Source organism: Carcharhinus amblyrhynchos, chromosome 6, assembly GCF_965287045.1.
Source record: "Carcharhinus amblyrhynchos chromosome 6, sCarAmb.v2.hapA, whole genome shotgun sequence".
NCBI classification, from domain to species: Eukaryota; Metazoa; Chordata; class Chondrichthyes; order Carcharhiniformes; family Carcharhinidae; genus Carcharhinus; species Carcharhinus amblyrhynchos.
Genome location: NC_137329.1, coordinates 113,675,318 through 113,687,660, shown reverse-complemented (window position 1 = coordinate 113,687,660; position 12,343 = coordinate 113,675,318). Strand labels below are relative to the sequence as shown.

At 43.8% G+C, this 12,343-nt stretch overlaps 1 protein-coding gene across 1 annotated transcript in view; it reads left to right on the top strand.

The window, feature by feature from the left end:
• LOC145344551 (protein kinase C-binding protein NELL2-like) overlaps positions 1–12,054 on the top strand; it is a 284,248-nt gene extending 272,194 nt beyond the window's left edge. Inside the window, exons 19-20 of the mRNA XM_080191747.1 lie at positions 3,988–4,212; positions 11,561–12,054. Of these exons, the coding sequence (XP_080047873.1) occupies positions 3,988–4,212; positions 11,561–11,611 (276 nt within the window). The 3' untranslated portion in view covers positions 11,612–12,054. The remainder of the gene's footprint in view (positions 1–3,987; positions 4,213–11,560) is intronic.
• Positions 12,055–12,343: the final 289 nt, after the last annotated feature.

The following is a 12,343-nucleotide window of genomic DNA, read 5'->3' as shown; positions in this document are numbered from 1 at the left end:
CCCTATTCCTGTAACCCCCACTAACCCCCCCTGTCACTAAGGGGCAATTTAGCATGGCTAATGCATCCAACTTGCACGTCTTTGGACTGTGGGAGGAAACTAGAGCATGCAGAAGAAACTCACACAGACGTGGGAGGAATGTACGGCTCCATACAGACAGTTACCCAAAATTAGAATTGAATCTGTGTCCCTGACACTGAGAGGCAGCGGCGCTAACCACTGTGCCACCGTGCTGCTCTACCCTAGGCTACACCTTATCCTTTGGAACAGAACACCTACTGGGGATGTTAACCCCGACACTGTTATTCCGTAATACATTAAAAGTGATGATACATAAAGGGAGCATTGCATCCAATTGATTTCCAATGAATACAAAATTTAGGCAGCTTCAGAAAACTAATCTTTTAAAGATCCCTGTTATAATATACTTGTTGTTGCCTATGGCAGCACATTAGCTGAGACCATTGCTTTATGCACATGAATGGCAATAACTCCTCTTCTACCACAGTCTCTAAGTGCAACAATTCAGACCCATGTGCCAGACACAAGAAACAAATCTTGGGGATCTGGATTATTTCCTTATTTTCTGAATTCAATGGCTTCCTCAGGGGACACATATAAATCAAAATTTGACAGCCAAATTTGACGAAATTGCAATTCCAGTGATGTTCTTGTAATATTAAAGCTGTTTGGTGCTGAAAGAAGGGGTTGATGGAAATTGGTCATCAGGCCTCACATGCATCTTCACGACTGTTATTGTCTCCAGCTCATCTGAGTAAAAGCATCAAAGTTGGACCTGCCTTGTCAGCGCAGTACTCACCTGAGTCACAGAGCAGGGCACCAGGGGCAAACTGGAGCAGAAGAAGAAAGAGGAGCACTTGTCCTTCTGGCTTCCTTCTTTAAAGAAAGAAGAACTCTAGAAGTGGTTGTAGGATTCATGAGCAGGGTAGACCCAACACATTCAGCTACAAAGGTTGTGAATGTAGCCCAGTCTATCACGCAAACTACCCTCCCATCTATTGATTCTGTCCACACTTGCCGCTGCCTTGAAAAAGCAGCCAGCAAAATTAAGGTTTCCAGGACATCCTCTTTTCCACCTTTTTCTGTCAGGAAAAAGCCTGGGGTCACGTATCAATCGACTGCAAAGATGTGCGGGTTAGGTTGATTGGCCATGCTAAGAAATTGCCCCTTCATGTCCAGGGATGTGTAGGTTAGAGGGATTAGTGGGTATAGTATGTAGGGATATGGGGGTAGGGCCTGGGTGGGATTGTGGCCGGTGCAGACTCGATGGGCCAAAGGGCCTCTTTCTGCACTGTAGGGTTCAATGATTCTATGATTGACTCAAGAGCAGCTTCTTCTCTGCTGCCATCAGATTATTGAATGGACCTACCTCGCATTAAGTTGGTCTTTCTCTACACCCTAGCTATGAGTGGAACACTACATTCTGCACCCTCTCCTTTCCTTCTCCCCTATTTACTCTATGAACGGTATGTTTTGTCTGTATAGTGCTCAAGAAACAATACTTATCACTGTTTCTCAATACACGTGACAATAAATCAAATTAAATCGCATTTTAAATAAATGTGTTAAATGCCTTAATGCCTGCTTTAGGCATCCGCCAGGGACACCTTAAAGAAAAGCCCTCACATTTAGCCATGATTTCAACAAGTGCCCAGATTGGACAGAGATCATTCAGTTGCTAAACAGATACACTTTGTGCAGGTTTTATATTTGAAAAACTGGTGCAACTTATCCAAATTCCTACCCCAAAGATAGATTTGATTCTTAAAAGCTGTGGAAGCAATGCAAGTGGATAAGCAGCACACATACGCTGGAATTCTACTACCCCACTTGCCATGGAATCGGAGCGGGCTAGAGGCGGACAACGGGAATGTCCGTTGACTTCAGATGGGAATTTCTGGTCTCGCTCGAGTGAGGCGACAAAATCCCGTCCCGTATTCCTGGTTTTTTAATATACGTTCTATCAATCCAAATGGAGCAGAACATTTAGATAGAAGCATAAAAAATAGAAGCAGGAGTAGGCCATTCGGCCCCTCGAGCTTGCTCCGCCACTCATTTTGATCATTAAATGCAGCAAAGATTGATTCCTGGGTTGGCAGGTCTGTCATATGGAATTTTACCAGCATGCCCGTTCTGGATTCAGGGTGGGCGAGGCTCGCAGAACAGAATTCTCCATTGGCCTCGGGCAGGATTTTATGAGCCTCGCCCAAACGAGATTGCAAAAACCCGGCCATGAGGAGAGTCTGAGACGGTTGGGATTGCATTCATTGGAGTTTAGAAAAGTCAGAGGGAAGTTTAGCAGGATTAGATTCAGAAAGAATGTTCCTGAAGGTGGGGGAGTCCAGAACTAGGGGGTCACAGTTTGAGGAAAAGGGGTAAGTCTTTTTGGACTGAGGCGAGGAGAAATTTCTTCACCCAGAGGCTGATGAATGTGTTGAATTCAATACCACAGACAGTATTCTGCATTTAATGATCCAAATGAGTGGCAGAGCAAGCTCGAAGGGCCGATTGGCCTCCTCTTGCTTCTATTTTCAGTGTTCCTCTGTAAACGTTTGGCTCCATTTGGACTGATGGAGCGTGTATTAAAAAGCAGGAATACTGGGTGGGATTTTATGGCCTTGTTCAAGCGAGACCGGAAATCTCCACCCAAGGTCAATGGACATTCCCTTGTCCACCCCTCACCCACTCCAATTCAATAACCAGATTCACCACCCCCCATATCCCTTGATCTCTTTAGCCCCAAGGACTAAGTCTAATTTCTTCTTGAAATCATAGAATCCTACAGTGCAGAAACAGGCCCTTTGGCCCACTGAGTCTGCACTGATCACAATCCCCCCCAGGCCCTACCCCCATGTCCCCACATATTACACCCACTAATCCCTCTAACTTACGCATCCCTGGACACTAAGGGGCAATTTCTTAGCATGGCCAATCAACCTAACCCTGCACATCTTTGGACTGTGGGAGGAAACCGGAGCACCCAGAGGAAACCCACTCAGACACAAGGAGAATGTGCAAACGCCACACAGACAGTGTCCCGAGACCGGGAATCGAACCCAGGACTCTGGAGCTGTGAAGCAGCAGTGCTAACCACTGTGCTGCCGTGCCGCCCACACAATATTTTGGCCTCAACTACTTTCTGTGGTATTGAATTCCACACATTCACCATCCTCTGGGTGAAGAAATTTCTCCTCACCTCAGTCCTAAAAGATTTACCCCTTATCCTCAAACTATGACCCCTCGTTCTGGACTCCCCCGCCATTGGGAACATTCATTCTACCCAGTCTAATCCTCTTAGAATTTTATTAGTTTCTATGAGATCCCTCTCACTCCAAGATAGCGTCGGAGCAAGGCGACTTCTTGCAAGCTATGCCCAGCATTCCTTCTAATTCTATCTTTTACTCTCTATGACACCCTAGTTATGACTGTAACACTACATTCTGCACTGTCTTGTTTCCTTCTCTATGAACGGTATGCTTTGTGTAACACGCAAGAAACAATACTTTTCATCGTATGTTCATACATGTAACTATCAAATCAAAAATCACTTCTAATCTCCAGTGAATACAATCCTAACCGACTTAATCTCTACTCATATGACAGACCTGCCATCCCAGGAATCAGCCTGGTAAACCTTTGCTGCATTTAAATCAACTAAATCACATACAGTATGGGAAGTACATTGATTTTTGCCTGCGTGTATACTTGTAAACTGCAGCATCGCTTACGAGTGGGGTGTTTTGTTTTTCATTGATTACATTTAAGACATATAATTCCAATTCAGTTCTGCCTTAAGCCACATATTTCCTATAGGTTTCACACATTCATGAGATGTGACCCAAGGCCCCACATATTGACTTTGTAATGCAGTGCTATGTATGCGCTTCCCAGTGTCGCTTCATATTGACTCTGCCTGCTTGTACAATGACTTAGATTCTTGCTCTTTTGTTTGTTTGTTTTTCTCAGCAAGGCGAGGTTGACTGCTGGCCTCTGCTGTGCCCAGAAGCAGACTGTGAATTTAGCATGATCCCCGAGGGCGAATGCTGCCCACAGTGCATTGCAGATCCCTGTCAAGCCAACAAGATCCGCAACGACATCACCAAGACTTGCATAGATGAGCTTAATTCGGTCCGCTTTACAGGATCCTCGTGGATAAAGCATGGCACAGAATGTACACTCTGTCAGTGCAAGGTGAGAATCATCAGCAACTGTTGTTCCAGAACTATAATATTCCACTGAAAGGACAGACTTCTATTTTTATAGAAACATAGAAGATAGGAGGAGGCCATTTGGCCCTTTGACCTTCCTCTGCCATTCATCACGATCATGGCTGATATCCAACTCAATAGTCTAATCCTGCTTTCTCCCCATAACCTTTGATCCCAATCGCCCCAAGTGCTATACTCAGCAGCCTCTTGAATGCATTCAATATTTTGGCATCAACTACTTCTTGTGGTAATGAATTCCACAGGCTCACCACTCTTTGACTGAAGAAATGTCTCCTCACCTGTGTCCTAAATAGTCTGCCCTGAATCCTCAGACTGTAACCCCTGGTTCTGAACTCCCCCACCATCAGGAATATCCTACCTGCATCTACCCCATCTTGTCCTGTTACAATTTTATAAGTCTCCATGAGACTTCCCCCTCATTCATCTGAACTCCAGCGAAAACAATCTTGATCTAGTCAATATCTCTTCATACATGCGTGCTGCCATCTCTGGAATCAGCCTGGTAAACCTTCACTCCACTCCCACGAGAGCAAGAACATCCTTCCTCAGAAGAGGGGGCCAAAACTGCACACGTTACTCTGGGTGTGACCTCACCAAGGTCCTGTATCTTTCTTCATTAACTGCTGTATGCCTAAATGCCCATCTGAATATAGATTAGATGCTTTAGTTAGGTGCATTAGCCATGCTAAATTCTGCCTCAGTGCACCTGAACAGGTGCCGGAGTGTGGTGACTGGGGATTTTCACAATAACTTCATTACAGTGTTAATTTGTGATTAATAAATAAACTTTACAGTCGCTGTTGTATTGTAGGAAATGCAGCCAATTTGTGCATCGCAAGCTCCTACAAAAAACAACAAAATATAGCCAGATTTTTTTTAATTCATTGGATGTGGGTACCATTGACTGGACCAGCCCAACGTTTGACATCCATTTCTAATTGCCCTTGAAGTTGAGCATTTGTCGCCCGTTCTTAGTTGTCCTAGAACTGCTTGCCAGGCGATTTCAGAGAACCTTTAAGAGTTAGTAGCAATGTGGATCGTTGCAGGCCAGACCAGGTACATAAGAACATAAGAAATAGGAGCAGGAGTAGGCCATCTAGCCCCTCGAGCCTGCCCCGCCATTCAATAAGATCATGGCTGATCTGTCGTGGCTCAGTTCCACATTCCCGCCCTCTCCCCATAACCCTTAATCCCCTTGCCTATCAAAAACCTATCAACACGCGTCTTAAAAATATTGAGCGAGGCAGCCTCCACCACTTCAACGGGCAGAGAATTCCAGAGATTCACCACCCTTTGAGTGAAGAAGTTCCTCCTCAACTCCGTTCTAAACCGCCCCCCCTTTATCTTGAGGCTGTGCCCTCTAGTCCTACTGTCCTTTCTGAGCAGGAAGAGTCTCTCCACCTCTATCCTATCCATCCCATTCAACATCTTATATGTCTCAATGAGATCTCCCCTCATTCTTCTAAACTCTAACGAGTACAAGCCTAGTTTATTCAGCCTCTCCTCATAGTTCAACCCCCTCAACTCCGGAATCAGCCTAGTAAACCTCCTCTGCACTCCCTCCAAGGCCAAAATATCCTTGCGTAAGTGCGGCGACCAAAACTGCACACAGTACTCCAGCTGCGGCCTCACCAGTGCCCTATACAGCTCAGGACAGCAAATTTCCTCCCCTAAAGAACATTAGTGAACCAGGTGGGTTTTTACGACAGTGGTTTCACGGTCATCATTAATACTAGATTTTTATTGAATTCAAATTTCATCATCTGCCGTGGTGGGATTTGAACTCAACTCCACCAGACCTTTGCCCTGGGTCTCTGGATTACTAGTCCAGTGACAATACTACTGTGCTAATGCCTCCCCAGGTCACTGGCTTTAGTGACATAGGTTGAGGGATAAATATTAGCTAGGTCACAAGAGCGAGACTTCCCCAATTCTTTTCAAACTAGTGCCAAACAAGGCCTCAGCTAAATGTTGGAAAAGGTGGAAAATTAAGAGAAAGACAAAGCTGAAATGCAAACAGGAAACTACAATCAATGCTTCAATGTCTGAAAAGAGAGTATTTCATGTGGAGAATCACAGATGAAGTATATTTTCCAGTCATATTTACTAATTTAATCATAGAAATCATAGGAACCGTACAGTGCAGAAAGAGGCCATTAGGCCCATCGAGTCTGCACCGACCACCATCCCACCCAGCCCTACCCCCATATCCATATACATTCACCCACTAATCCCTCTAACCTATGCATCTCAGGACACTAAGGGGCAATTTTAGCATGGCCAATCAACCTAACCCGCACATCTTTGGACTGTGGGAGGAAACCAGAACACCCGGAGGAAACCCACGCAGACACGAGGAGAATGTGCAAATTCCACACAGACAGTGAGCCAAGCTGGGAATCGAACCCAAGTCCCTGGAGCTATGAAGCAGCAGTGCTAACCACTGTGCCCCCATTCCGCCCAAATATGATATATCCCAAACCATTTCTCAGACAGATAAACTAATATCGCTTTGTAAAATTGTAAAACATAAATCAAAGCAGACTCTTAACCTGATACATGCAAGATCATAGAATCCCGACAGCGCAGTAGGAGGCCATTAGGCCCATTGAGTCTGCACCAATCACAAGCCCACCCCGTAACCCCACATATTTACCCTGCTAATCCCCCTGACTTTATGATCAATTTAGCATGGCCAATCAACCTAACTCTCACATCTGTGAAAGGAAACTGGAGCACCCAGAGAAAACCCACGCAGGCACGGGGAGAATGTGCAAACTCCACACAGACAGTGACCTGAGGCAGGAACTGAACCCGGGTCACTGGCGCTGTGAGGCAGCAGTGTTAACCAATGTGCCACCGTGCTGCATTAAATTAATTTTAATTTTATTGAGCCACCAACATGTGAGTACAGAATAATGGCAAGCCAGGAATAATTACAAGGTCGTATTCTTTGAGATGTGGAGATGCCGGTGTTGGACTGGGGTAAACACAGTAAGAAGTCTCACAACGCCAGGTTAAAATCCAACAGGTTTATTTGGTAGCAAAAGCCACGAGCTTTCGGAGCACTTGCTGCACCCTGCCACTCACCTGATGAAGGAGCAGCAAGCACTCCGAAAGCTGGTGGTTTTTGCTACCAAACAAACCTGTTGGATTTTAACCTGGCGTTGTGAGACTTCTTACTGTATTCTTTGAGGCCAGGTGTGTTATAAATAAAAGCTTATAATACAAGCTGAATCATGGATTATATACAGGCTTTAAATCATTTCCAAATGTCAACTATTTTGCACAATATATAGTACAAAAAGCATGGAGGCAGACAGCAGTTCTGTTCTCTTTTTGCTACTAATAGGATGCATAGAGTCACAGAGGTCTGCAGCATGGAGAAGACCCATCACATCTGCACCAGTCAAAAACAACCACCTAACTATTCTAATCCTATTCCCCAGCACTTGGCCCATGGCCTTATCTGCTTTGGCATCACAAACGCATATCTAAATACTTCTTAAATGCTATGAGGGTCTCTGCCTCCACCACTCTTTCAAGCAATGAGTTGCAGACTCCCACCACCTTTAGGTGTAAAAGGTTTTCCTCACATCCCCTCTAAACCCCTTACCTTACTTTTTACCCTTTGGTGATTGATCCCTCTACCAAGGGGAAAAGTTTCTTCCTTTCTATGCCCCTCATAGTTTTACACATCTCAATCATGTCCCTCCTCAATCTCCTCTACTCCAAGGAAAACAATCCCAGTCCATCCACTCTCTCTTCACAACTAAAACTCTGCAGCCCAGGTAACGCTGTGTGCCATTTGTCTGTAATGATGGAGATTTTTTAAACAGGAAATCAATTATTACTGGAAAATAACACCAACAGTTTGTGTGTTAAAATAGAACAAAAAGCTCCTGTCATTTTTTTTAGATCAATTTAACAATTCTTCCTCTGCAGCATTATTCTGAACATGTTTCTTCTTCATTTCTATGTCGTTTAAATTTAGAGTGTAGCTTTAGGTTAGGGCTGTGCAGATTAATAAGTAGTAATTGATTATTTGGTTACACAAATGCAATTAATTATTTATGGGCTTATAATTGAGTCAGTGAGTAAAGGCACGATATAGTTCTATGGATGCAGTACGCTGGCCTTCTCTCTTCACAAGACAGGTAAACTGCGAGAATGGGTTTTTCTTATTCCAATTTGTTAGTGATCTGAAATTCCTTCAGTGTGATGTCACCATAATATAGAACAATACATACTTAACAAGGCCATTAAATCCTGTGCAATAATTTATTGATTCAGAATGTATAATTAATCACCTCTTTAATTGACAGGACGTTTTGTTTCTAAGATAATTGGCTGACACGTACATCTGAGTGTGTTCCGGAGAAACTAATATTTTTTTCTCAGAAATGGGTGCATAAAATCAACTGTCCCTTATCCTGAAAAAAAGAGAGCAGCAAGTGCTGTTTTTACTCCTTCTGAAAGAACCCAATAAGTATCTTATTAAGAGTAAGATTGACAGTTACAAAAATAAAAAAAGAAAGGGACTGTCAAATATACAACAGATTACAATGATTTTTTTTGTACTGTTGGGACCATGGAAATGTCATCCCTGAGAAAAGAAACAGCTAAAGTTGAATAATGAAGGAGTTTGACTCAGTTGCTGTTACTGTTCCAGGGGAAAAAAAATTATGTAGAACTTTCCGTCAGTGGATTAAATAAGTGGAGCGGTTCCTTGATAGAGCATCTTGCTTAGGGTTTGAGAAAGGAATAGGCCTGTTTCTTATCAATGTGTTCCAACAACACCATGCTGTCATCACTAATGAGTGATGGGATAGGTTTTCCACACTGACATGACATATTCATTAGTACAACTCTTAAAGCATTTGTGATAGTGTAGAAATGAAGCAGTGGCATGATGGGAAAAATGGTCAAGTATCTAGTATGAAATAAGGACAGCAGACCAAGCCATTTCAAAATGCCAGACCCCTGTAAAACTGACTCTGAACAAAGAAATGACTACAAACAGAGAAGGCCAAATGCTTGGCCTCGGTCTGTTTTGATAAGGTTGACTTTGCACAGCCTGAGTGAGATATAAGAACATAAGAAATAGGAGCAGGAGTAGGCCATCTAGCCCTTCGAGCCTGCCCCGCCATACAACAAGATCATGGCTGATCTGTCGTGGCTCAGTTCCACATTCCTGCCCTCTCCCCATAACCCTTAATCCCCTCGCTTATCAAAAACCCATCAACCCGCGTCTTAAAAATATTTAGCGAGGCAGCCTCCACCACCTCAACGGCATTATTAACACCAGGAAAGCCTGTCTTAACAAGGTTGACTCCATATACCGTGAGATAACATACGAGACATTAGGTAAGGTCGGGGATGAGGGAGTCACACCATTTGTTTTGCTCAATGTACCACTGCTTGTATTACTAAAATCATGTAAGCTGATAAGAAAAAGGTATAATTATTGAATTGCTCCTTGTAGTGGGCGCGATCTTGGGATAGGATCAGTAGTTAGTGCGGACTGCTCTCTGTTTCCAAGAGTCGGCCATATACTGCATGCAGTCTTGTGATAATAAAAACTAGTTGATTTTTAAAAAAGCAAACTTTGTTAAGTTTTACTATCACAGCTCGGGAAACAAGAAATTCTCCAGTACAACACATTGTATTTAAGAATTTCTTAATATTCATCCATAAATTATATGCACCAGGGCATGGTTTCATTATATATTTAGAAGACAACTCTGTTCAAACTTAGCACAGATTTTTGATGCCACTGATAATTTATTGACACGATTGACACAGCTTTGATGTTGTATTTGGCACTGAGATGAGCTTTTGATTGCATTTCTGCCCCTGCCTCAGCTCATCTCCTGGTGAAACCTTCATCCCACTCTTGGCTGACCCCAGACTATTTCAACCTTTCCTTGGGCCAGTAGACCATCTTCCATCTAACACCTGTGCAGCCCAATTCCTAACTCGCAAGACAAACTATTTGCCTATGTGTTTCTCAGCATCCCTGCTGCAGCATTTCCTGAATTTTCAAATTCTTACCTCCATTTTCAAATCCTTCATTGTCCTCACCTCTCTTTTTCTCTATGACTTTTCCAGTGCTGTACCCCTCTGAGATATCAGCATCATTGCAATTCCATGATCCCCAGCATCACTGATTTGAATTATCTCACCATAATTGGCAGCCATGCCTATAGCTGCCGATTGGCCCTAATCTCTGAAGACCCTCATTGTACCTCTCAGCACCTCAATCACTCTCTCCTCCTTTATAAAACCTATCTCTTTGACTAAGCTTTTGGTCTGACTCTCTCCTCATGTGGCTCACTGTCAAATCTTGGCTGGTGTGAAATACCTATCCACAACATCAAAGGCACCAAATAGAATCATAGAATCCAGAAGGAGGTCATTTGGCCCATCAACCCTGCACTAACCCTCTGATAGAACACCCTATAAAGCCCACCCACCGTCCTCTAATCCCATGCATTTAGCCCGCTATTGCCCTAACCTATACATATTGGGGCATTAAGGGAAAATTTAGCATGGCCCTTCCACATTTTTGGACTGTGGGAGGAAACTGGAGTACCCGGAGGAAACCCACGCAGACACGGGGAGAAAGTGCAAACTCCACACAGACGGTGACCCGAGGCTGGAGTTGAACCTGGGACCCTGGCGCTGTGAGGCAGCAGTGCTAACCATTGTGCCACCATATGAACAACTATAAATTGCATTTGAGGGAGGCAAAATGGCACATTGGTTATCACTGCTGCCTCACTGTACTCGAGACCTAGGGTCGATTTTGGCCTTGGGTGACTATGCGGAGTTCACACCCACAAAGTCCAGGTTAGGTTGGCCATGTTAAATTGACCGTTGTGTCAGGGGAATTGGCAGGGTAAATGCATGTAGTTACGGGAATAGGGTCTGGGTGGGAGTGTGAGCGGTACAAATTCGATGGGCCAAAATGAGTCCTGCTGCACAGTAGGGATTGTATGACCCTATATCCCTTTGATTTGAATTCAGTTTTAAGATTGATTGTTATATGACTTTGAAATGAACATTGGGCCGGAATTTTCCAGTCTTTCAGGCCAGGCGGGATTCTCCAGTCCTGCTGCAGTGAACGGATATTCGATGGAACACCAAATTCTCTATCCTCGCTTGCAGCAGGGGTGGGGGGGCATGACCGGCCAGAGAATTCCAGCCAGATCTTTAAATGTGCAATCTTAAAGGATGTTGGAACCTTGTGAGCTTTACTCTGACTCTATCTTATGTACTTTCTCCTCCCTTCCCCACCCTTCCTCCAGAATGGTCACGTCTGCTGCTTAGTGGACCCCCAGTGCCTTCAGCAACTCTGAACCGTAAAGCACTCTGCATAAGCATTTGTTGTGCCATTTGTATGGAATTCCTATCTATTCTGCAGGGCAAGAGTTAACACCGACACAAAGCTCTCTTCAAGAACAACTTTCCTATCAGAAAACAAATTTATACCAAATACTAGATTTACGTTCAACCAAAACCGAAGCTGTTATCGTCACGAGGAAACCACATTTCTAGCAAGGACTGAGTTGTGCTGGAGCTTAATCACTTGTGGCCACTTTGCAACCATTTGGAAGCAAGTGCAAACTTGTTAGATTGTATGTGAAAAAAAAATGTTTTAACAACAGGTTTAGAAAGAATATATGTGCGAGCATGACGTGTGAGCGAGGATCTCAGTGCAAGGAAAGTCATGTGATGTATTTTTTCTGTTATTTGTTTGGATTGTTGTTTTCCAGTTCAAATGATTGCTGACTTGCTTGTCTTAGTGCAAATACGTCAAATTTAAATTAAAACAATTTTCATTCAATTTCAAAATTGCCTATCTCCTTCAATTCAACTCTGTATTTTAGCACTTGTCACATATGGCGCAGGTTGACAGTCCTTGTCACTCAGGAGCTTGTCAACACGGAGGAGGCCCAGATAACAGGCCGAAAAGCTGGGGGGTAACATTGCAGAAACCATTTCTGGTACACTGTACCCCATTTTTCAGCTGTCTGAGCCCAAGCTCCTATCTCTTGCCCGCCTCCGTGGGTTAGAGGACTGGCAGTCAT